The sequence below is a fragment of the Desmodus rotundus genome, chromosome 6 (genome assembly GCF_022682495.2).
Source record: "Desmodus rotundus isolate HL8 chromosome 6, HLdesRot8A.1, whole genome shotgun sequence".
NCBI classification, from domain to species: Eukaryota; Metazoa; Chordata; class Mammalia; order Chiroptera; family Phyllostomidae; genus Desmodus; species Desmodus rotundus.
In genome coordinates this window covers 44788762-44815185 of record NC_071392.1, presented here as the reverse complement: position 1 = coordinate 44815185, position 26424 = coordinate 44788762, and the positions used below count along the sequence as shown (strand labels likewise).

The 26424-nt window shown below is 39.0% G+C and overlaps 1 protein-coding gene across 1 annotated transcript; it reads right to left on the bottom strand.

The window, feature by feature from the left end:
- Positions 1-828: 828 nt before the first annotated feature.
- On the bottom strand, positions 829-26419 carry ARMC10 (armadillo repeat containing 10). Its single transcript, XM_045193929.3, has 6 exons — positions 26159-26419; positions 16767-16915; positions 13831-13965; positions 7347-7523; positions 3478-3549; positions 829-2614 (listed from the first exon to the last, which is right to left on the bottom strand). Exons 1-6 carry the CDS (start codon positions 26295-26297, stop codon positions 2366-2368), a joined length of 921 nt encoding a protein of 306 aa, XP_045049864.2. The 5' UTR covers positions 26298-26419; the 3' UTR covers positions 829-2365.
- Between the last annotated feature and the right edge of the window lie 5 nt (positions 26420-26424).

Below are 26424 nucleotides of genomic sequence, written 5' to 3'. Positions count from 1 at the left end.
CACATACTTTTTCACTTCAGAGTAGCCAGCAGATGCGAATCAGGGTGTTAAGTTTTATGGTGGATTCACTTTGGGGCATGTTGCCCTAATACTAGCCAATGTTCTTGTGATCACCTTCCTTGCTCTTGAACACTGAACTGAAAATTAATCTCTTACCTCTGTTCTATAAGGAAGCCAAGTATATCTTGTTTATTTCTTCTCCGTGAATGGCCTTACCATTGTTTTTGTATTCACATATACCATCTGATTGATGGTCTCTAAGCACTTTATGTTCTAGTTCCACAAACTGGGCCTCTTATTTTTCTATGCCACCTCACAAGCTTTCAATTTTAATTACCATTTACGTTCTTTCTGCTTTGATGTTTTATCACTACTAAGTACATTGAGCTTTGTCTCTCCTTATAGAATCTCACTGTGTTGAGTGATTCTTCCCATTTTATTTTTCACTTATCTATATTCTGAAGGGTTTATGTGCAAAATGAAAAAAATGCGAAAATAAGACAAATCCATGCTCTTCTCTCTATTCAGTCTTATGTACTTCATAATACCTTTTAATCTCTTATCCTCCAAGTCAATTTCATTTTCCTCTTTGATGAGCTGGCATCATACCAATATGTGAGATTTAATAGAAGTTTTCCTTTCTCCTTTGGAAACTGAGGAACACTGACATTCCTCATTGCCCAAGAAGATAGAACCACCAAACAGGAGAAATTCCACCTAATAAAAGCCGAGATGTGCCATGACCTACAGAGATAAACACTGCTTGCGTATTTTCATCATGGAGTTCTTTCTGTGTAGTTAAAAATGACTCCCCCTTTTTCTCTAGCATTTTGACATTTCAGCTTCAATGCTCTGATCTCCAGGATATATGACTATTTATTCAAACTAGTAATACAGCAAAAGAAGAGACAGTTTTAGAATCCCACGCTGCTAAAGCACGGAAACCAAAGCCTGGTTTTTAACGTGTGCATTCTTACTGCATATTTTCATTAAATAAGGAGGCAGATGTAAAAATTATTATAAAGGATTGTATCTTTCAGGGAATTAATAGTAATGTTTGTGCAACTGACGAAAGTATTATTCTTAGCCATCATAAGTACATTACTGCTGTAGCCAATTAGGAATTTACATGTTTTCATCTCAATATTGAATCCTTTTTCTACTGTAAAAATATGTTTTCCAAGTTTGATTTCTGTATCAGGGTAACTGTTGAGAATATACATTTTTCTGTTTGAGGACTTGTGACTTCCTATGGAAGTCCATGTATTTACAAAGGAAATTTAAATTACTCTTAAAGCTTTGCCTTAAATACATGAGTAGGAAAGCTTCTGCTTGCATTTTGATTAATACTAGGCATGGTGGTGGTTATGAACTTGAATATTATTAAAATCTGGCTGAATTCAAATATATCAATAAATTGTTATTACTAGCTTATGGAGCAAAAAATTCTATTAGATATAATAATTGAGAAATTTTCATATATTGTAATTCTAGTCAAGTAAAATATGGATGAAAATAAAGTACTATCAAGAGGAGAAAACAACCCTGTGAGTTTTTTTCTTTTTATTGAAAAAATTATTACATAAGTTATGCCATAGTAAAAATCTCATACAGTAGAAGAAGATGTACATAGAAAGGTCATTTTCCTCACTCCAAAATCCCACTCCCAGGAGTTTGGGCCTCGTTCTAAGAAGTGTGCTTTTCATTTGAAAAACACACCTGTATTTCATGGGTGTCTTTCCACATCAGCACATTTAGACCTGCTTAGTTCTCTTAAGACTAGATAACTGATTTAACCAGTTGCCCATATAGGTGGACATTTTGATTGTTCCCAGTATTTTATACACAGCATCTTTATGTACTGGCACATTGAATGGGAGTGGGTGCTAGGAGACATTTCTCCTAAAAGTTTAGAATTTTCATGGACTAGAATAGAGTCTAATGATTGGAATAGAATTTTGAAAGCAGTACGGTTAGGCTGGCAGGTGGACTCGAGCTTAGGATTTCATTGATACTAAGAGAACAAGTTCATTTGTACAACAGTTCTGAAACAATCACATACATACATGTACTAATAATGCTGTGTCAGATGAGTAACTACAAATCACAGCAAACAAGAAGAGTAGCTTACACATAAAAAGGTCACTGACACTTCATGTCAAGGAAATAACTGAAGTAGCTCAGCAAATAGCAAAATAAAAAGAAATGTTTTAGAATAAGCTGTTACACTGTGTAAATGGTGAAATCTGGTATTTACTGTTTAAATTCAGTGGCTGAAAGAATCCCTTTGTAAAGAAGATGAGAAAGAAGTTTACATGCATTACTCCCAGACTGCATTACTCTTTGGAAAAACATGACCTAATAGTTAGAACTTGGGTATTATTGTTACCTTTTCCTTCACGTCCACATCAGGGTGATTAACTAACGCTCGCATTTTCTGGGCACATTCTTCTCCATATAAAAGGAAAAACAATGAACCTTTAGTGAACGCAGGCTTAGCTAAATGCCCTTCCTTTTTGAAGCAGTTATTTATATTCTGAAATAGCGTAAGAACTCGAAGAAGGATCTCCTTTGCCACGTGGCCATCATAAAGGGACAGGAATGATGAATCCACCTGAGATGGGAAACAATGAGTATCATTTTAATACATGAAAACATTTTTCATGTATATTTTCACATTTTAAAACTTAAATATGTTTTTAAAATCTTGTCGTAGAAAATTATCCCTAAGTTTGTGTAACATAAGTATAAGATCTTTGTAACCCCACATTGTATACTAATGGGAAAAAGATTTCACGTGTTAGCTGAAAAATACTATTTTCTTGCAATGCTAGAACATAATCTTATGGAAAAACACCCACCTTCTTTTTTAAGACCCATCATACAGTCTTTGTGGGAACTCAATTCACCTAACATTTACTACACACACACCCTGCAGGGCGCAGGGATAAGCAGATGAATACTGCAGTGTCTCTTTTCCACAGGAGTGGAGGTCATTCTGTCTCTGCACCACCGTTGCTTCCTTCAGAACACTGGTCTTTTAATTACCTTGTTCACTGGTTACAGATTTTTGTGTAAGGTCCGTGAGGACAGGCACCAGGTCGTGCTGTACTGACTGCGGTATCTTGGCACTTGGCCCGGCACCTGGCACATACTAGGAATCAATAAATACTAGTGTTTCAGCGGATAATGAGGTACACGTGAACATAAATAAATCAAGTGTAAAAGATGTGATGACACAGTGTACCCCAAATTGGGTAGAGACAGAAAAATTACTACATATTTTTGCTAGGGAGACCTTTTCAAAAATGATTGTTAAAAGTGTAATATGCTCATTACAAAAAATTTAGGAAATCCATGTAGGTAAAAAGAATAAAAGAAAATAATATTGCTCTCAGAGATAATTTCTGTTAACATTTTAAAAGGGGTAAATCTACATATTTGTATATTTACAAAACAAATTTGTAAGCTATTTACTTGGGCACCAAGTAGTCCTTCTGTCATGGCTGGATTTTCAGACAAATTCAACAGCAGTTTCAAAACTTGAACCTGAAATAAGAATAACATTGGTTTGTTTCAGCCCCAGCTGGCATGAATTTTCCTCTCCCTGTCCTCTCACCATGTCACATTTTAACATACTGCCTGTGCTTTAAGGTCTGGCTCCAATTCTCTTACTCCACGGAGGCTTCTCCATTCATCTTAGCGTGAAAGGGCTCCTGGGCTTGCTTGCTCCCAGCACATGGCACTGGTCTCAGAGCACTTAAGACACAGCAGTGTTATTTAAAGCTTATATTTCCAATTACATTGTTAGGGAGATAGGGAGAATACTGTGAATGCCTTCACCATCCTCCCCCACCCACATGCAAACCTAACACATCTAGGCTCAACATGTGTTACAAAAGTGAACTTTTATTATGATTACTGTTAGGTGAAATATGATCTCTGGAACAGAAAAGGACTCCTTCGAAGCTCAGTTTATTTCTATTTAAAGTACGAAAATTTTAGAGCAGTTTGATTACTGAGACTAAATAAATAACAATATGGCCTTTTTCTTCTTAGTAGGTTATAATGAGTCTTTGACCTCACCTTCTTTACGTGAAAAATGTTTTACAATCATTTTAAATAGGCAGTGATAGAAATAATCAGCAAACAAATGTTAACCTATAGCCAAGTAGCTAAAATATCAGCATTCTTATGACTGAAAACTTAGTAATAAATTCAAATAGAATTCCTACTTTAAAGACAAAGGTCATGTAAAACTACAGTTCCTACAAGATACTTGAAGTTACAGTGAGGAGCAGGGAGGGGCCTCTGAAGTCAGGGAACAGTGACAACTGTGCCTTCTACTAGCCCTGAGAAGGACCCTGGATGTGTAGTTTATGTAACTTCCTTTGATTACAAAGACATTATGTGCTTACTAGGAAATATTAAAATAAAAAACAGCAAAACACAAAGGAAAAGGGAATTCATATTTCCATGACCAGAAATGATCACTGTAAGTTTTGGTATTTTTCTCTGGTCTTTGTGTACCTACCCTGTATAATCATATATTCCTTGATCATGCTGTACTCACTAATTTGCTACTAGAGGAGAGTATATATATGGCTTTGCTTAATTTTATTTTTTTAAACAATTATTAAAGATTTTTTCCCTGTGGAAAACTGCATGAAATATTGACATTAAACTTAGTTTTATTAAAAATGTTTAATATAATTAATAAATGACCACAGTAAATTTCAAACAGTGCAAAGGGAATGAGGTAAAAACAAAAGCCACCACCTATTTGCCCACTGCACTCCCCAAATGGGAACCACGGGAAACAGTTTTTTGCACAGGCAGACATCATGTTTTTCCAACAGACATTCTTTATGAAATCACAGCCTCTTAACAGAGTAAAGACAACTTCTGACCTTTGTTTAGTGCACTCCCTGGAGATCGGTCTGGCCTGACTGGCTGCCAGCAACACCAAAAACAAGTGTTGGGAATAAACTCTTGTCTCCAATCTCAATGAAGTTTTGATTAAGAAAATAGGGACAAGAGTTCTAAAATAGGACAGTCCCAACGTATGAAATAAGCCTGGATGAAGTCAACAGAATCTAACAGGCCCACAAGTGGTCAACAAGGGCAGGTTTATAACCAGGGAATAGTGACAGCAATAGCTATATAGTGTCCTGAACTAAAATCCCATGTTGCCATGTTCTATAGAAGAGAGTTAAACATGAAGATCAACCATAACGTTAGAGTACAACTACAGATTCAACAGCTCTATGTATTTTGGTTTGAAACAATATAAAGTCTCTGTCTGTTATCACTTGTGCCATCTTGTGGTGACTCTGGGACATTTCTTTTAATCCATTAGTTTTCTTTGCTCTCACAGTAGATTTAGCACACACAGTTAATTTACACTAACCTTCCACTATCTTATTTAGTTATGAATCAGTGTTGTACCTGAAAGGTTATTACAGTAGCATGAGATCACTTATTAAAAATAAGATTTAAGCCCTGGCTGGGTGGCTCAGTTGGTTGGAGCTTCATCCCATGCACCAAAAGGTTGAAGGTTAGATTCCTAGTCAGGGCACATACCTAGGTTGCAAGTTCAATCCCTGTCGGGGCATGCATAGGAGGCAACTTGATGGATGTTTCTCTCACACATTGATGTTTCTCTCTCTCTCAACTCAATTTAAAATACTTATATATTCTCGGGTGAGGATTAAAAATATTTATAAAAAGTCATTTTGGTGGTTATTTACTATGGAAATATATAAAATGGATACATTTTCCCAGGTACAAATGGATTACTATCAAAAAGTTCAGGCCTGGCTGGTGTGGCCTGCAAACCATAAGGTTGCGGGTTCAACTGCCAGTCAGGGCACATGCCTGGGTTGTGGGCCAGGTCCCCAGTTGGGGGCTTGCAAAGAGGCTACCGACTGATGTTTCTCTCCCTCTCTTCCCCTCTCTCTAAAAAAATGAATAAATATAATCTTTTTTAAAAAGTTCATTTGTAAGTTAGAACTTTAAATTCATTTTTAATGGAGAAACAATGTTGTAATTGGTGGTTAGATTCCCAGAAAGACCAAAAAAAGCAAAATTTCTATCCCAGAAATATTGTACTAGGCAATGTAATGGAAAAACAAAACAGAAATAGAACATACTATTGTAGTGTGAGTCACCTTTTAAAAAGTCATAAAATATATTAAAACATAGACCAAGTCTGGCATATCTCTAAAGCCCCAGGGCCAGACTCGCCTGGCTCTGAACGTTGTGTTCCTCTGAGGTTTGGGGTAAGGCGGCTGCAGAGAGATGCAGAGGAGGAATTTTCCTACAGCTGCAAGGCCATGGGGGAGAGGGAAGGGAGCTTCCATGGGCCCCCAAGGGCTGGGAGTTTCCTTGGTTCCCTGGAGAGAGATGGTGATAGGTGCATGCATTTTGGAAATTCCTATGGATGGTGCAATATTGTTAAAATATTACTAATATGATTATTACATGAATTTTGAATGCCTTTGGGTACATCCAAATAAATCTGGCTACTGGAAATATGGAAAGCCCATACAAAAACATCCCAGAACAAATTTTAAAAGGACTATAATGAGGTTCTACTGTAATCACAATTTGATAACCTCAGAAATAACTTCAGTGACATTGAGTATTTGGAGTCTGGCTTCACAGTTGGTTTTTCTAAATATGTGTGCATTTTTTTGTCAACTGTGCCAGAAAACAGAGACCAAAGTAAAACACTAATGGATCAACCCAAATAATCAGAAACTTTGATTAGTTTACCTTCTGGTTTTACACTATTTCTTGAAAAATGACACTTGATACGAACGCACACTGGCATGGGAGGGTTACTCAAGTAACTTTCACAGGGTGTCTCCCGAGATCCTGCTTAATTCAGCTCCATCTAGTGCTGCTTATGTCTACATAACAGGTCAAAGTGAAGCAATGAGACATCCATTACCAGAACTTAAGAGCAGTTGTAGAAAGATTTTCCAACCGATAATGGCTGAATCAAGATGATGTTTTGTTAACCCCAAGGTAAGCAAAACTTCAATCAACCAGCACTACCACTCGGACTCCTTGTGGGTGGGAAGCCAGCTACCTTCAGTAAAGGGTAAACTGATGTGCAGAAAGCCAAATAACAACTGATAAGCGAAACATATTATTTTTGCAAGTTAATTTTGAAATTCAGTATTAGGGGATAAAATAATTTACTTTCTTGGGCCTATGTAAGGGTTTTTCATAAACTTTAACTAAACTTTCTTTTTTGAGGGAGTTGTAAATTCGATTCCAATCTTAAAGCTCGATGCAACAGCCCTTCATACTTCAAGTAATAACCAATTCCTTCGTACCTTGGTGCTTCCATTTCCTGTAAGCAACACTTGGAACAGGTCTGTGATGTAATTGCTAAGCAGGTGCTGGTGGTCATTGGTAACTGTCATGTTTGTTAACAATCTCAGTCCCGCCAGCTGCACGGGGGAGTTCAGGGGACCAGAGAGGACATCCTCACAGACTTGACTGACGTACACCTGGAGGTGGGGGAAAAAAGTGAGCAACTTAGAATCTCCAAAATTTTCCTATTGAACAGTAACTTTTCTGCACAGTAGAATATGGGTGATTGTTCAGCAAGAGACTGGCTCCTCAGAAAAGAAGACATTTTTTTGCTTTTCTTTTGTTTCTTTTTAATCCACACCCCAGAATGTTTATTGATTTTAGAGAAGAGAGGTAGAGAGAAACATCAATATGAGAGAGAAACACTGATCTGTTACCTCCTGTACAAGCCCCAGCCAGGGATTGAACCCTCAACCTAGGTATGTGCCCTGCCTGGCAATCGAACCCCCCACTTTTGGTGTGTGGGAAGATGCTCCAATCAACTGAGCCACCCAACCAGGGCAAGACGACATTTCTTTTCAAATCTCAGAGTTTGGTGACTTTTTTTTAAAGCTGCCCCTGTTAATGCCAGGAACTGAGCTGAGCATTTTATGAATATACCTCACTTAGTCGGTAAACGACTCTAGTGAGGTGGGTGTTATGAACATTTTACAGAAAAGGACTTTAAAGTATCTTCCAGGTACTTGCATCCCTTGCCCAGTATAAGCAGGAGGGTGTGGGAGCAATGTCCAATTCCAGAGGCATGTTCTCAACACCGGTGGCCTCTCACTTGCTGGGGGCCTCCCAACTCAGTCTGCCTTTCTATGTCAACTGCTCTGAGCACACCAGAGTTAAGGAGGAACATGTGTGAAGCCACTTCGTACCATGGAAGTGCCATAACAGTAGAATCTTGGGAGGTACATCAAGTTAGCAAAAAATGAGAGAGACAAGTAAAATAGAATTTTGCTTTAGAACTACTCCTCTATCAAAAATAGGCAGAAGCAAAACTATATTTGGTCCAAGGTACACATATACCTAAGGTACATGTATGAACTACTCCTTCATATTATTGTAAACTATCACTGGCAAAAACTAATGCAATACTGGCAGTACTCCTGTGTTTTACACATGATAGAACTAAACTCAGTATGGTGTAAAGTTTTTTTAACTCTATTTTCTGTCTGGCCATGATTGTTCCACTTGGAAAAGTTATGTCTCGCAGGTAACTGGTACTCACCCAACTAAATGTGAACTCTACCTGAAGTTCTAACTGGTAGGAAAATTCCTAATATAAATTGCTAAGGAATTACAAATTGTCCCATAAACCAGTATGAACTTTTAAGAAACACCCAGATGTATATATGTTACCACAGAAACTAAAGCAATGGTACTAAAGCAAAGATAGATTAAGTTTTTAATCTGGTTTCGAGATCTAAATGTTTACAAGTCAATTAGCTCTTAGGTCACAATTTCATTACGCATTCACCCTCAGGGGAAAAAAGGCATTTCCTTAGTTCTTTAAAAAAAAATTTTAAATTTATTTTTAGAGAGAGGGGAATGGAGGGAGAAAGAGAGGGAGAAAAACATGATTGGTTGCCTCTCACATGCCCCCAACCAGGGGCCCGGACTGCAACCCAGGCATGTACCCTGACTGGGAATTGAACCAGGAAACCTTTCGGTTCACAGGCCAGAACTCAATCCACTGAGCCACACCAGCCAGGGCTTCCCAGTTCTTTATGAATCATATTTTTTTGTAAGATGATGATGTCTTTCAAAGCATTTCCAAAAACCTGTTGGGCATTTACATCCCTATTATCTCTGAATCTTTCACCATTTCAATTTTAGCAACAAGATTACCAAATGGGCCAGATCAGTTATTATTGGACACATGCCCATCTTACCTTGGTCCTTTCTCTTGTAATCCCCTCCTCCCCAACAGTACCTGTAGAAAACTTAGACCTGAAGAGCCAGGTTGTACTCCGTCTTTTACAGAAACTTTTGGATGAGCCCTCCCCTTTCTATGTACTCAACAATGTTTTTCCTATTTTTCCTTAAAGTACTTCATCATATTCTGTCTTGAACAATCATCATGAGCTTGCCTTATCCCTCCTTCTTGTTTTTCCCACATTTTAATTTATTGTTTTTATATATTTTATTGATTAAAAGTTGTCCCAATTTTCCCCTTTTGTCCCCTACCCCCACAGCACCCCCACTCCCCTCAGGCAATCCCCCCCTTTGTTCATGTCTATGGGTCATGCGTAAGAGGTTTGTCCAGAAGGTATCCAGCCATGCAATATGAAAAATAAAGACATTTATTGAAGAAGATACAAGAAACACTGTACATAGGACAATGACATCTTAGTCCCCTTCAAAGTAGGCACTTTGGGACCTCTCACACAGTTCTCCCAATTGCCATCAGCTGCCCTGTTGTATTTTCCTGAATCTCACTATGATGTGAAATCTCTTCTCTTTCAAAGGTGATTTTAGTTTTGGGAAAAGTCAGAAGCTGCAGGGCACCAAATCTAGACTGCAGGGGGGCTGAAACACCTGGGTGATTTGATGTTTTGACAAGAAACTCTGCACCAGACATGATGTATGAGTGGGCATGTTGTCATGATGAAGCTGCCAGTCACCAGTTGCCCATAGCTGTGACCTTCTGAATCATCCAAATAGTTTCTGTGGAAGAATGTTCAAGCTTAACACAAAATCTGATGCAGATTCATTGCTCTACTCACTCAGTCATTTTGAATGCAATGGCCACACAGTAAACACGCTCACTCAATGGTGTCTACCACCCCCACTGACTGGTACAGTGAAGTCCTCACTGTTCACACATGTGCATTACAATCCACTCTCCTTGGCTGCCAGGTTATATTGATGTTACACAAACAGTTCTTGTTATACTAACAATGGCTAGGACCTTTTCTGGACAGAACTCGTATAAGTTCTTTGGCAGTTCCATTTCCTATATTGTACTTTATGGCTATTCTGTGACTACCAATTAGTACTTCTTAATCCCCTCACCTCTTCATCCATTCCCCCAAATCCCATGACCCATCTGGTAATCATCAAAACCCTCTCTATATCCATGAGTCTGTCCCTGTTGTTTTTGTTTGCTAATTTTGTTTTTTAGATTCAATTGTTAACAGGTATGTTTACCACCATTTTATTAATCATAGTTTTGATCTTCTTTTTCTCAAATAAGTCCCTTTACCATTTCATATAGTAGTGGTTTAGTGATGATGAGCTCCTTTAGATTTTTCTCTAGGAAGCTCTTAATCTGCCCTTCGATTCTAAATGGTATCTTTGCTGGGTAAACCAATCTTGGCTGTAGGTCCCTGCTTTTCATAGACTTTGAATATTTCTTGCCAATCCTTTCTAGCCTGCAAAGTTTTTTTGAGAAATCAGTTGACAGTCTTATGGGAACTCTCCTGTAGGTAACTAAATTTAAATTCTCTTGCTGCTTTTAAGGTTCTCTCTTTATCTTTAACCTTTGGCATGTTAATTATGATGTATCTTGCAGTGGGCCTCTTTGCATCCATCTTGTTTGGGACTCTCTGTGCTTCCTGGACTTGCATATCTATTTCCTTCACCAAATTAGGGAAGTTTTCTTTCATTATTTTTTCAAATAGATTCCAATTTCTTGCTCTTTCTCTTCTCCTTCTGGCACTCCAATGATGAGAATGTTGGTAGGCTTAAAGTTGTCCCAGAGACTCCTCACATTATCCTCAATTTTTTTGGATTCTTTTTTTCTTCTTGTTGCTCTGCTTGGTTGTTTTTTGCTTCCTTATGTTCCAAATCACGGATTGACGCTCAGCTTCATCCAGTCTACATTGATTCCCTGTAAATTGTTCATTTCCATTAGTGTATCCTTCATTTCTGCCTGGCTCTTTACGCTGCTGAGGTCCTCACTGAATTCCTTGAGCATCCTTATAACCAGTGTTTTGAACTCTGCACCTAATAGATTGCTTATCTCCATTTTGTTTAGTTCTTTTTCTGGAGTTTTGATGTGTTCTCTCATTTAGGCCATGTTTCTTTCCTTATTTTGGCAGTCTCCTGTGTTTGTGTATTAGGCAGAGTTGCTATGATCCCCTGTCTTGGCAGGATGTCCTGTAGGGTTAAGTGGCACAGCCTCCCCTATCACCCAAACTGGGTACCCGAGGCATGCCCTCTGTGTGGGCTGAGTATACCCTCTTCTTATAGTTGAGCCTTGACTGTTGTTGGCAGGTCTATGGGAGAGATTACCCAGGCCAGTCAGCTGTAAGGACCAGCTGTGACCACTGACCACCAACCTCCACCCTCCATGGAGGATCAACTATGCATGGCAGGGTGATGGTGCTCACATGGTCTGTAGCTGTCCATTGGGTTTCCTGGTTGGTGTAGGTCACGGTCAGCCACCACTTGTCTCTGCCCAGGGCTACCCAGCGTGAGTTACAAAGCAATCTGCAGATGACTGCTACTTGTGCTGGACTTGGAGGTTCCCAGGAGGAGCCAAATATGAGCCAAAACTGGCTGCTGCTGGTGCCAGGCCTGGGGCTGCTTAGCCAGAGATAGGAGGGCTGGGGGTGGGCTTGTAAATTGGGTGGGGTGGAATCTCAGGTAAATGCCAGGGCAGGGCAGACAGTGTAAACCAGGTTGAAGGAGTCTCAGATATGACTCCTGCCTGCCTGTTCTGTGACTCTGTTGGGGGAGGGCTCAGAAAAGGCACAATGGCCCCTGCCCACCTTTCTGTCTGGGAAAAAGCTGTCCCCCAGCTCTCGCCCTGATGCCGGACCCTTCAGTTCCTTCCCATAAACCTCTGGTGCCTTTCAAGCTGCTGCCCTTGTGGTGCTGGAGCTCAGAGGGAATGTGTCTGAGTAAGTTTAGCATGGGCCCTTTAAAAGGAACTGCCAGGGAATCCAGTAGTTTATTAACCTACTCAAATCCTGCTGGTTTTTACTGCCAGAAGTTATGGGGTCTTATCTCCCTGGCACTGGAACCTTGGGCTGGGACCCCCAGCTCCTGAGATATTCCTACTGGATTTTTATCCACCACAAGTGTGTATGGGGATCCGCCCATTGCATGTCTCCTCCTACCCTTCTGGATTGATGCGGGTTCTTCAGTTCCATAGTTGTCAGACTTCCATTCAACTCGATTTCTGATAGTTCTGAGTGATTCTAGCCGTCTTAAAGTGTTAATCATGCTCATTTCTAAACTCTGTACCACAAATCAGAAGCTCAATAAATGTTGAATTAATGTAATTTCCTAGTTTGTTGTATCTTTCTCCTGATGTTATCTGCCTCTGGCCTGGTTTCTTTACCACACTTGGATTAAACCTCACTTCTTATTGGCTGGTTCATAAGGCCCTCCTCTGCCTTATTCTCCCCATTAAAAAAATGGGCAGAGGACCTGAACTGATATTCTTCCAAAGAGGAAATTCAAATGGTCAAAAGGTTTATGAAAGGATGCTCAATATCACTACTCATCAGGAAAATGCAAATCAAAACTGCAATGAGATAGCACCTCATACACGTTAGAATGACTATTATCAAAAAGACAAGAGTTAACAACTGTTGGTGAGGATGTGGAGAAAAATGAACCCCTGTGCACTGTTGGCGGGAATGTAAGCTGGTGCAGCCACAAGAGAAAACAGTATGCAGATTCTTCAAAAAAAAATTAAAAATAGAACTACCGTATGATGCAGCAATTCCACTTCTGAGTATTTATTTGAAGGAAATCAAGTTATAATCTCAAGGAGATAGCTGTTACCTCACTGCAGCATTATTCACAACAGCCAAGACATAGAAACAACCTAATGTCCACTGACAGATGGATAAAGAAGATGCGATATGCACAATGGAGTATTATTCAGCCATTACAGAGAAGGAAATCCTGCCATTTGCAACAAAGCAGATGGATTAAGGACATTATGCTAAGTGAAATAAGCCACACAGAGAAAGACAAATACCAAAGGATCTCATGAATATACAGCATCTATAAAGCCTAAGTCATAGAAACAAAGCAGCATGGTGGTTGCCAGGAGCTGGGGGCTGGGGGAAATGAGGAGATGCTGGTCAAAGGTAAGATGAATAAATCCTGGGGATCTAATGTACAGCAGGGTAACTACAGTTTATACACTGTATTATATACTTGAAAGTTGCTAAAAGAGATTTTAAATGTTCTAACCACGGCGGGGGGGGGGGGGGGATAAAAGGTAATTATGTGAGATGATGGAGGTATTAGCTAACACTATGGTGGTAATCATTTTGTAATGTATACACATAGCCAATCATCACTCTGTATACCCTGAACTCATACAATGTTTTACGATAATTATATCTCAATAAAGCTGGGGAAAAAAGGGTAATTCTTGGCCATACAGTTATAAAGGAGAGTCTGTAAAATTTCATTTTACAGAGTTCCTTTTTGTCATTTTCTCTTTCATTTATAGAAAACCTTACACATTTGCAATTTCAGATAGCTTACCTTTATCTTGACTTGATTTTCAACATTTACACTCAGGTTACTCAGTGCATTTAAAGCCTTCTCTTTAATACTGTAGTTGGGATCGTTGATTTTGCTTCCAACAATTGGAATACCACCCAATTCACGAATAATGACCTAAGATGGGAAAACAACAGGACCATAAATTCAATATGCATTCCCTACTCTTTGCATCCACAAACACAAATAAAAAAATTAGTGACTCTTTGGAAATATCTTTTCCATATACCATCTATAATTCCTATTTAAAAAATTTTACCATCAATATTACAGGTAAAAAATCAATTGAAACTAAATTAATATGTAGTTATTTAAACTACAAGGCAATACACAGATTTGCACAGCTACTGTAATCTCAAAGCAATTTATAAACAAAATTATTTTACTTCAAAATAAATTATATGACTTCTCTATACAGGCAAATTTATGAAGGTATTATGATTTAGAACAGTGGTCCTCAACCTTTTGGGCACCAGGGACTCGTTTTTCCATGGCCAGTGAAGGGGGCACGCTGGACGGACAGGAGGTGGAGCTCAGGCGAGCCTCCCTCTGCAGCCTGGTTCCTTTCTAACAGGCCACAGACCGTACTGGTTTGCTGCCTGGGGGTTGGGGACCCCTGATTTAGAATACTGAAGCAGTGTTTTGCTAAAATGTATTCTTTGGAATATTAATCCCCCAAGATGTTAATGGATGTTCCATTTAAAAAAAGGGGGAGGTTTTATGGTTAAGTGTGAGAAAATTTGGGTATAACAAGAGTGAACAGATTCCTTATTGTGATGCATTCATGTTCATATGCATTGGGAAGCTCCCCGAGGCGAGTACTGAATACAGTACAGATGAATCCTGAGCAACATAGGTTGGAAATGCACAGGTACACTTATACATAGATGTTTTCCAATAAATACTGTTAATGCATTTTCTCTTCCTTATTGTCTTAATGACATTTTCTTTTCTCTAGCTTACCTTATTCTAAGAATACAGTATATAATACATATATCAGAAAATATGTGTTAAATGACTGTTATCAGAAAATATGTGTTAACTGACTTTATGTTATTGGTAATAAGGCTTCTGGCCAATGGTAGGCTATAAGTAGTTAAGTTTTGGGGGTGTCAAAAGTTATTTGCAGATTTTCAACTGAGTGGAGGCTGGTGCCCCTAACCCTGCATTGTTCAAGACTCAACTCTATTTCTATGAACTGTACACACAGAGGGCCATTCCTCAGGGGGAGGGCATGGGAGAAACAACTGGTAACATCTTGCAGAACTGGAGTTTGAAAAAAGGTTTCCAAGTTTTCAAAGGAAAAGTAACTTAGGAATTTCTCACAATCAGTTGCAACACTATGATACTATGTGCCTTTGGCCCTGACACTGAAAGACAAAATTACTTCAATTGTTTCAGGAAAAAGAGGCTGAAGATGATTACTGTCATTTTTACCAACAGCCCAATACCCTTACTCTGCTGTTAATGAAACAGCGAGAAAAAAACTTTCCCTCTGCAATTTCAGGTTCAGGTTTTTCTCAAAGACTTGTGGTTACTAGAAAATAGGCTTTTTTTTTCCCTACTGTACTGCTAAAGCAGATCAAGGCACTATAATTAGTGATAAGGGGCACTAACTCCCATTACCTAAGAAACTACTTATTCACCAGTGGCTACTGACTCACTGTGAGTACAATTTGTTTCAAAAAGATATAAAACTACAGCATCAGAAATACCCCAATAGAAGCATGCTAATAGATTATTCTCTGTTGTTTTTGTTTGCTCGGCACCCCTCTTTCCACTGGGGCAGACATGGCACCTCCTGGATCCGATATAGTCCCTGGTGGGACTGCTGGTCAGCTATGTTCACATTCATCCCTGCTGTCTGGCTGTAGGATGCTCATGTGAGCCACGCCTTGCTAATCATGGTCCATGGTGCTTTGACGCAGCAATTGATCCAAAAAGTGGGCACTTGATCTTAGCATGGCAACTCCACTTTCTGGATTATGAGCTATAGGAATGAAGGCTTCAGAGGCCAGTCGCTTTGTTTCCATCCCTGTGAAGAAAGCCTCTTGGTGGCCAGAGAGACAAAGACCAATACACAAAAGGAAGCAGGGGTGAAGCAAAGACAGAAGATAAAGAGAGTTCCCACAACACTTTCCATAGCCTTGAACTGTGTTCACTTGTGTCTGAAAGCAGTGCTATTCTTGGATGTCCAAGTTAACTGAGCCTCAATATTTCCCCTTTCTGGTTCAGAATAATTTAAGCCAGTTTCTGTCACTTGCAACTGAAAGAATGTGAGCAAAACACAAATATTCTTTATATTTCATTATAAATCACTAGACCTTTATAGTAAATCTTGCCATACTGGAGAAAACTGGATTGAAATAAAGTATAAATTCAAATTAATTTTGCATTCATGACCATGGTAGCAAAGGGCATTAGCTGAGAATTAATAATGAAAAATTTTCTACTCTTTCTCCATTGGAGTGGGGTGGGGCAGAGACAAAAGCATTTAAATTAAGCTCTTTAGTCCTGGTGTCAAGTCTCTACTTGTAGAAGCTGTTTTCATTGGCTAGTGGTTGTCAGAGAGATCAGGGACCACCTGCACTAGACCATCTGCATTAAGACTTATTACACTGTAAAGCGTGTACTTAAATGTTCTGCTGCTGAGTTTCAAATAATTAAAAAGGCCATGCAATGCTAAGTGTTAATTAGATATGCTTATTATGAATGTGATACCTGTGACTAACTTCATAGGGACCAAGAAACCTATTAAGCTGTGCTTTTCAGAAGTAAACAAACCTTATGCCATTGGTATAAGTAGCCACACTGTGTAGATGAGGAAATTGAGGCTATGGGAGGTTTCTGCTCAGGGTCAAAATTACTGCTGGTGTGTAAGAATGAGAGGAGCCTGTTGTTGACACTGGGGTACTTACTTGGTTAACTGAAAAGGCTGCATTGTTACCCAGAGTGACCAAAGCTCTTTCAATAATTACAGGATCCTCAGTTGACTCAAGCAGATAAAGGAGTTTCTGAAGTTGTTCAGCATTTAGCACATCATCATATGAACTGTTGGTTAAGTCTTCTGCATAAGAAGAAAAATATTTAAAGTTCACCTAAAAGCAGTATGAGATATAAAAAATTTTAAAAACAGCATTGAATGCCCCAATGCCAGGTATGGTGTTAAGCACTTTATGTGCTTTATTTCGTTTAATCCTCAAGGAACCCTGGGAAGAAGATACTATTGTAATTATCAATTTACAGGTGGGAAACTGAGGCTTCCAGACATTAAGAAACTAGTCACTTGGTATTTCATGAAGACACTACATGCAAGTAATACACACCCCTAAGGCCAGCTGCATTTCCTGTTTCTTTTAAAAACCAGAAACACACATCCAGTGAAATTGTCGCCTGTGAGAGTGGGACTTGCATTTCAGCAGACATTTTCTGATCACAATTTTAGGAGCACCTCCCGCAGGAGAAAAGGTCAGGGGAGTAACCCAATCACGTCTCTGGTGAGGCATTTTTGTTTGCTTTATATGAACAAGGAATTGGTGACTGCAATGCGAGGTAACAGTCCTGTCCTGCTGGGGGAGCTACAAGAGAAGAGCTGTCATTCTGAGTAAATGCTGGAATAGTCAAATGCCAGATCTGCTTGGTAAGTTTTGAGAATTTGTAGCTCTAACCTGTAAAAAAATTCTCTTTGTAGGAATCATCACAAGAAAAACGAAAACCATTTTTTATAACACTATGATTACAGGTCAGACAGTGCATGTGTCCATAACACACTGCAGGGAGTGGGGAAGGGGAGAAGGTTATACAAACCAGGTACTGTATGATGTTGCATCTGTGTTTTTCTTTTAAAAAAATATGTACCAAGTTTTTTGATCCACTCATTTGCTGATGGGCACTTAGGTTGCTTCCAGTACTTGGCTATTGTAAATTGTGCTGCTATGAACATTGGGGTGCACAGGTTCTTTTGTATTGGTGTTTCAGGGTTCTTAGGGCAGAGAGAAAGAAGGAGCTTATACCCTTTGCAACAGCATGGATGGAACTGGAGAGCATTATGCTAAGTGAAATAAACCAGGCAGTGAGGGACAAATACCATATGATCTCACCTTTAACTGGAACATAATCAACAAAAGAAAAAAGCAAACAAAATATAACCAGAGACATTGAAATTAAGAACAATGTAACAATAGCCAGAGGGGAGTGGGGAGGGGATAGTGGGGAGCGGGGTCTACAGGAGCTACTATAAAGGACACAAGGGCAAAATCAAGGGGGAGGGTAAAGGTGGGGGAGGGAGGTGGGATTGGCTGGGGTGGGGTGGAGGGATGGGGAGAAAATGCAGACAATTGTAACTGAATAACAATAAAAAAATTAAAAATATTTGAAATAAATATATCAAAAATATATATATTTGAAAAATAAGTATGTACCAAGTTGTTATAGATGGTTATCTTTGGGTGCTGGGATTAAAAATGACTTTTATTTTCTACCCTGTGCTAATGAGTACTTTCTGATTTTTAAAAAAATAATAAACAGGTTTTACGGCTGTAAACAACATGTATTACTGCTGTAATTAAAATAATTAAGTCTACTGCTTAAAGGAGAACCACAACAACTATGAGGGAAAGGGACAAATATAGATTATGGGAACCAATAAGTGATATGATGGCCTGAAGAAGCCAAATAAGAAAGAAACCAAACTGTTAGGAAAATATGAAAGCTAAAGAGCCAGCAGATTCTCACTCCTAGGTCTTATTATCAGGACCTCTGGGCCCTGCTTTTACTCCTGAATCCACTCATTTACACCTTATAAAACAGGGTTTAACCCAAAGAATACTTGAGAAGATGAGTGAAAGAATGACAAAAACACAGATTTCTAGAACTGAAAAAACTTAGGGTTCATCCAAACCTGTAATTTTAACACAAAGAAACTGCCAAGATCATTTAAGGATTTGCCTGAAGTCATACAGGAGTTAGTAGCAGAGACTGGAGTAATGAAAATACAAAGCTGTAGCCCAGTCATTTAACCTCTTTTTGGGTCTCAATTTTCTCATCTCTTAAAATAAAAGGGTTGATCTAAGACTACAACTGGTTCCAAAGGTTCCTATGTAACTCGGAAGTTGTGTGATTTTATACACATACATGACAGAAATATAATAAATTTAACTTAGCCATACTTCCAAGACATTTCAAAATCCTATTTTTTCCTTATACATTTCCACACAAAGCCATTTTTATTGGGTTGGCCAAAAAGTTCATTTAGTTTTTTCCATATGATGGCTCTAGTAGTGCTTAGTTGTCTTTAACTTCATTCAAAACAATTTTGTTAGATTCTGTTGTGACAGCTGTCATATCAGCATGTACTTAAATAAAAACTTATCAAAATTGGCCCTGGCTGCTGTGGCTCAGTGGACTGAGTGCCAGACTGTGATCCGAAGGGTTGCTGGTTCGATTCCCAGTCAGGGTACACGCCTGGGTTGCTGGCCAGGTCCCTGGTAGGTGGCGGCAGAAAGTCAACCATACCGATGTTTCTCTCCTTCTCTTTCTCCCTCCCTTCCCCTCTCTCTAAAATAAATAAAGTCTATTTAAAAAAACTTGTTAAAATTGGTGAATTTTTGTGCAACCATTTTAATACTGAAGATGGAAGAAAATATGCAACATTTTCAGCATATTATGCTTTATTTTTCAAGAAAGGTAAAAATGCAAAAAAAAGATTTGTGCAGTGTATGGAGAAGGTGTTGTGACTGATGGAACATGTCAAAAGTGGTTTCTGAAATTTCTTGGTACTCTTGACATTTTGGCCAAAGAATTCTTTGCTGTGGGGCTGTCTTATGCATTAGAAGATGTTTAGCAGCACCCCTGGCTTGTACCCACTAGAAGCCAATAGCAGGTGATAGCCAACATGCTCAAAATACCCAAATCAATAAAGTTATTGGTGAAAATGAAAAATGTATCACTTATTTTATGGAAAAAACTAAACAGACTTTTTGGATAACCTAATAAAAAAACTTTTACAGATATATTAAATAAATTATGTATAAATGGTTAAATAAATTTTTACAGGGAAAAGTGTTAAATCATAGAATTTCAACTCGAAGGGAAGAGGTACAATGTGGTAGCTTAAAGTAAGCCAAGGCTAAGGCACTAGACTGTCTAGTTTTAATTCCAGCTAAGCTACTTACCAGCTGAGAGACTTAACCTCTCTATATACTTCAGTTTCTTCACTTGTTAAATGGGAGTTAATAGTGCCTGCCCCAAAGCATTTTTGTGCCTCAAATACTGTGAAGGTCTAGAATATTTTAGTTGTTATTTTATTAATAGGACACATAGCTGGTTAATAAAAAACTGGCTCTAGAATCAGATGTTTTCACTCCTGGTCCATTACTGTCTCCCCACCCCCATACACCACCACCATCCCGCTTAATCTATTAAAATGATGAGCCCCATTTAATTTTGTATTAAAATAATCCTTTACTCTCTGCTTGAATTTTTAATAAAAACCATGCATTACTTTTCCAAGAAAGAAATAAATCTAAAACTCTAAACCCTTTAGAGCAGGGGTGTCAAACTCATTTTTACCGGGGGCCATATCAGCCTCGTGGTTGCCTTCAAAGGGCCGAAATAACTTTAGGACTGTATAAATGTACCTACTCCTTAACTGTTAAGGAGTTGAAATTACATTTGGCCCTTTGAAGGCAACCACGAGGCTGATGTGGCCCCCAGTGAAAATGAGTTTGGCACCCCTGCTTTAGAGGATGGTGATCACCAAACACCCAGCTTTTCCACCATGAATTTTGAAATGCTGTTTTCAAATTACCAGTACTGCCACTGGTAACAGCACAGGTGAGGCAAACATATGTGCTAGTTTTCCACTTGGCTTCCTGCCAGTAAGACAGTGAAAGAATTTTGGACTCAGTGGTTCACCATTTCCTTGGGTAAACTGAGGAGAAATTACAATTCTCAAAGGAAATGAAAAGTGACGACCAAATAACATTACAGCAATATAAATTTTAAGGTAACTGTCACGGTACAAACTCATTCCATGCAGGAACATAATATGCTTTCCTGTTTGTGTAGCCTTATGTCCTTCATTTAAACCTACCTTCATATGAGCTTCTTGCTAGATGTATTCTTAGTTTTTAAAGTTTTCATTGCCATCATAAATGAAATCTTGTCAATTAAAATTTTAAATTGGTAATTGCTTATATACAAGAAGCTACTGATTTCAGCATATTTATTTTGCATTCAAGTTCCTTTATTAAACTCATCGCTTCTAAAAGTTAGTTGATTCTTTTGGATTTTTCCAAATAAATCATTATGTCACTTACTAATTATAATTCTGTCTCCCTTCTAGTATGCATGCATTTTTTTCTTGTCTCATCAAGGCATGAGTCCAGGACAGTGTTCAATAGTAGTGGTGAAAGCAGGGCCCTCCTCTTGTTCCCGAATCCAGTAAAGATGCTACGAGTGTTTCACTATTGAATGTAATGTTTGATTTGGCTTTTGATGAATGCTCTTCATCAATTTAAGAACATTTCCTTCTATTTATTCCTAACTTGCTGCATTTTAAATCAGAAACGATAATTTTCAAATGCTGTATTATTTTTTTGCAGTGAAGTTTATTATTTTTTAATTAATTAATTTTTATTATGAGGTCATCATGTATTCTTGCTTTTACTCTATATTAATGCAATAAATTTATTGTAAATTACATTAATATATTTCCCAATATAAATCTTCCTCACATATCTATTTGGCCTTGGTATATTATTACTTTAATCCTGTGATGGATTTGATTTGCTAATATTTCATTTAATATTTATATATTTTTATTCATAATTGAGACAGATTTATAGTCTTTTTATGCAATCCTTGTGAGGTTTTGATATTAGGTTGTTGAATGAAGTGCGACTGTTTCCATTGTTTTCAATCTTCCCAAACAGCCTCGACAGTGTAAGAATTATAAATTTCTTAAATTTTAAGACAAAGAAAAGATTACCTGGTTCTGGTTCAAGATGGTGTTATAAAATACACTGAGCTCACCTCCTCCCACAGACAAACTGAATCTACAACACACAGGGCACAATGCGCTCTGAAAGGAACCCAGAAACTGAGTGATTCCTACACATCGGGCAAATGAGAAAAAACTACATCAAAACTGGCAGAGAAAACCTGGCCATAAAACCCACCCTTGCCACAACGGGGAGGAACTTCATCCTTCTAGATTTTCCCTGAGGAGTGAAGGGATTGGATGCCACATCCCGTGCCTCAGTTTTTAAGACTCCCACCTGAGAGATGGGCCCCCAAAACATCTAGCTTTGAAAGCCAATGGGGCTTCACAGGCTATGGCGAATTAAGAGACAGGTATTAAAGGGACCGTGCAGACTGCTGCTGCCAACCTAGGGCCCATACCAGGTAGCAGATGAAAATCGGTTTTTCCCCCAGAAAGAGGCTTATTTGCTTATCTTAATAGCTATGACCTAAGGAGCAGGCTTCAATTGTAACATACAAATGAAGTGAACATTAGTAGAAGGAATAAAGTAAAGACCAGAGCAGAAATAAATGGAAACCAAGAGAGAGGAAACTTCCAAACTCATTTTGTGAAGCCAGCAGTACCCTGATGCCCAAACCACACAAGGATGCCACAAGAGAAGAAATCCACAGGCCAACATTTCTGATGAACAGATGCAAAAATTTCAACAAAATACAGCCAAACTGAATTCAACAATACTGAAACTTATTCCAGGGATGCAAGGATGGTTCAACATCTGTAAATCAGTCAATGTGATTTACCACTTCAACAAACTAAAGGGTAAACATCATATGATTATCTCAATAGATGGAGAAACAAGTATAGAGGGAATGTCAACATAATAAAGACCACATATGACAAGCCCATAGTTAACATCACACTAACCGGTGAAAAGCTGAAAGGTTTTTCTCTAAGATCAGCAACAAGACAAGGATGTCTACTCTTGCAACTTTTATTTAACACAGTATTGGAAGTCCTACCAAAGCAATCAGGAAAGGAAAATAAAAGGCATCCAAATTGGAAAAGAAGTAAAACTGTTAAGTATTTGCAGATAAATACATAGAAAACCTTAAAGACTCCAGACAGAGTACTCACACATATATGATCAATTAATTTATGACAAATGAGCCAGAAATGTACAATGGGGAAGGAATGTCTCTTCAATAAGTAGTGTTGGGAAAATTGGGCAGCTACACGTAAAGAATAAAACTAGACTATCTTACACCATGCACAAAAATCAACTCAAAATGGACTAAAGACTTGAAAGTAAGACCTGAAACCATAAAACTCCTAGAAGAAAACATGGGCAGTAAGCTTCTTAACATAGGTTTTGGCATGATTTTTTGAATTTGACATCAAAAAACAAAAACAACAAAAGTGAAAATAAGCAAGTGGGACTATATCAAAGTACAAAGCTTCAGCACAGCAAAGGAAACCATCAACAAAAAGAAAGGAAACCTATGGAATGGGAGAATATTTGCAAATCATGTATCTGATAAAGGGTTAATATCCAAAATATATAAAGAACTCACGCAACTAAACAGCCAAAAAACCAAACCAATCTGATTAAAAAACGGGCAGAAGATCTGAAGAGATATTTTTCCAAAGACATGAACATGGCCAACGAGTCCACCAGGGAAATGCACATCAAAACCACAATGTGGCCCTGACCCGTGTGGCTCAGTTGGGTGGAGCATCGTCCCATGGACCAAAAGATTGTGGGTTCAATTTCCAGTCAGGGCCCATACCTAGGTTGTACGTTTGATCCCCCCAGTTGGGGCACGAATGAGAAGGCAGCTGATTGTCATTTCTATCTCACATCGGTGTTTCTCTCTTTCTTTCCTTCCTCTCTCTCTTTCTAAAAAGCAAAGGGAAATAATGTCCTCAGGTGAGGATTAAAAAAACCCCACAATGAGCTGCCACCTCACACTTGTTAGAATGTCTATTATCAAAGAGACAACAAGAAGACAAGAAGTAACGAGAGTTTGTGAGGATGTATAAAAAAGGAAACCATTGTGCACTGTTGGTGGGAATGTTAGTTGGTGTAGCAACTATGGAAAACTGTATGGAGGATCCTCAAAAAATTAAAAATCAAACTACCATATAACCCAGCAATTCTACTCCTGGGTGTTGTCTAAAGAAAACAAAATCACTACTTTGAAAAGATATTTGCACCCCCATGTTCGTTATTTACAATATATGGAAATCATGGTTAAAGAAAAAGTGGTATGTGTATATGTATATATGAAATATTATTCAGCCATAAAATAAAATCCTGCCATAAGTGACAACATGGATTGATCTTGAGGACAATATGCTAAGTGAAATAAGGTAGATAAAGGAGGCCAAACTGAATCTCATTTACATGAAGAATCTAAAAACAAATAAACTCGGATACAGAGCACAGACTGGTGGTTGCCAGAGGTAGTGTGGTGGGAGGGTGTGGTGGTAGCCCCACTCATAAAATGGGCGAAGGCATAAACTTCCCATTACAAGAGAAATATGTCCTGGGGATGTAATGTACAGCTTGGTGACTATAGTTAACATATTATATACTTGAAAACTGCTTTAAGAAGTAAGCCTTAAAAGTTCTCATCCCAAGAAAAAAAATTTACAATTATGTGTGGCAATCATTTTGCAATATATACACATGACTATATGAAATTATTATGTTGTACACCTAAAACTAAAGAATGTTATATGTTAATTGTAGCTCAATTTAAAAAAGATCATCCTCTAAAATCTAAGCATAATGCTGACAAGATGGGTATTTCTCAATCTTCAAATATAAAGGTGTAGCTTCTGGAAGAAGGGACCATGAGCAACTTATTTTATAAGCTGCCGGACCTAAGGTAATAGTGATTTTGGAGACTGGTAAAATTAAATTTAAAAGCAAGATTGTCACTCTTTATCAGTATAAGTGAGAAGGTATGTGAGTCCAGGCCACTAGACCAATTACTTATACAGAAACATCCCTGACACAAATACTACAAATAAGTAAGGATCAATGCAGATCTGAAAAAATGGATTTTTCTCTGTGTAAAAGGAAAAAGAGACCTCCCCATCCACTCCCTTTTCTTAAGGCATTTCCTTGAGCAAACTTGTAATTCCTTTATCTGTCCCTTTGACATAAATATACATCGTTTAAAAAGCTAAGTAAGCTTCTTGCCACTTTATATTCCAAAAAATCTTTCTTAGGGGCTTTAGGATTATCTGTGTAAAACTTGAACATCAAGGAAGACCAGATGGAGCTGATTTCCTTGTCTCTGAGTTTAGGCTTGGCACCTGGCTCCATGTTGGCACCTGTTTGTCATAAAGATATTGAGAAATGTTATTTTCTCTACAAAAATAGCCACCCCAACTACCAGTGAACTTAGTTAGCATGAACTATATATAGGGATACATCTGCCTGTGTACATAAAGGGGCAAGAATTCTTGTCTTTGCAATCCTGTTACCAGATTGCCTGTGATGGGTGTAACAATCTGGTTGAATGTTTATGCTATAATAAAGCTATTTAAAATAATTCTTTTCTCCATTTGTAGAGGGGAGTTTCTTGGTTGGCAGATTTCTTATCTCCCTAATAACTTCCATTATCTGAAATATCCCTCCAGAACATGCAGCAAATTGTTAGAATCCTGAATGCATTTTTGTACCAACTTCTGAACAGAAACCTAACCCTGTACTTGTCCACCAGGAGGGCGTCCCCCATGCACACAATTGTTCCATTTTGAAATAGCTGTATCTATTATACATCTATCCCCATCATCCCCTCTGCAATTTTGCATATACGTGAACCACGGCGACTTTAAGGTACCTCCCCTCTCAGAGGCCATGCTGAGTCCAAGAAGAACTGCCTCTGGCGTTCTGTCTTCCAGGGAAACTGCACGCAGAATTTCTACTGCCCCAGGTCCCCACAACACCCCATCCACAGTCGGGGGACTCCTTTTGGTAGCATAAAGGCCGGGAGCAAGATTTAACGTGAGAGGCAATCAACATGTTTTTGAAAAACCTAATCCTCAGATGTGACGCCAGATTAGGCAGAAAGTTTGAGCAATTTTTCATCCCAGGATTTTGAACAAAGAAGTGGAGGCAGGGAAGAGGCTCAGACCCCTACCCCCCGTCAAGCGGACCGTAGGCCCTCAGCACCTGGGCCTCCCTCCTTCCTCAGGCTCCGCTTCTTTTCCACCCGGAGCCCAGGACAGGCAGGGACGCCTGCGGCATCTTCAACACCCGCCCCTAGGATAGATCCAGGGCCCGCCCACCTGCTCGGTTCCCCACGGCCTCACCTGCGGACCGGGAGGAACGCAGCCGAAGCCTCTGGCCTCCTGGCCGCTGGCCCCGCGCCAGCCTGTAAATGCAATAGCAGGCGCCAGCCCCGAGGACCAGGCCCGCCGCCACCCAGCCCGCGTGCCGGGCGCCGCCCATGCTGCCGCTGCGGTCGGAGCGCAGCGAAGGGCCTGGCTCGGGAGGCTCTCGGGCGCCACAGCCACCCGAGTTGGAGCGGAACGGCCAGAGGAAAAGGAAAATGGGAGTCTGAGCTCCGCCTCCCGGA

Bases quoted from the DNA above. Each gene is read 5' to 3' on its own strand.
- ARMC10 (XM_045193929.3), bottom strand. From the start codon at position 26,297: ATGGGCGGCGCCCGGCACGCGGGCTGGGTGGCGGCGGGCCTGGTCCTC. The intron at 16,916-26,158 runs GTGAGGCCGTGG...CTTCTTATGCAG, and splicing joins GCGTTCCTCCCGGTCCGCAG to AAGACTTAACCAACAGTTCA. The intron at 13,966-16,766 runs GTAAGTACCCCA...TTCCCATCTTAG, and splicing joins CAGCCTTTTCAGTTAACCAA to GTCATTATTCGTGAATTGGG.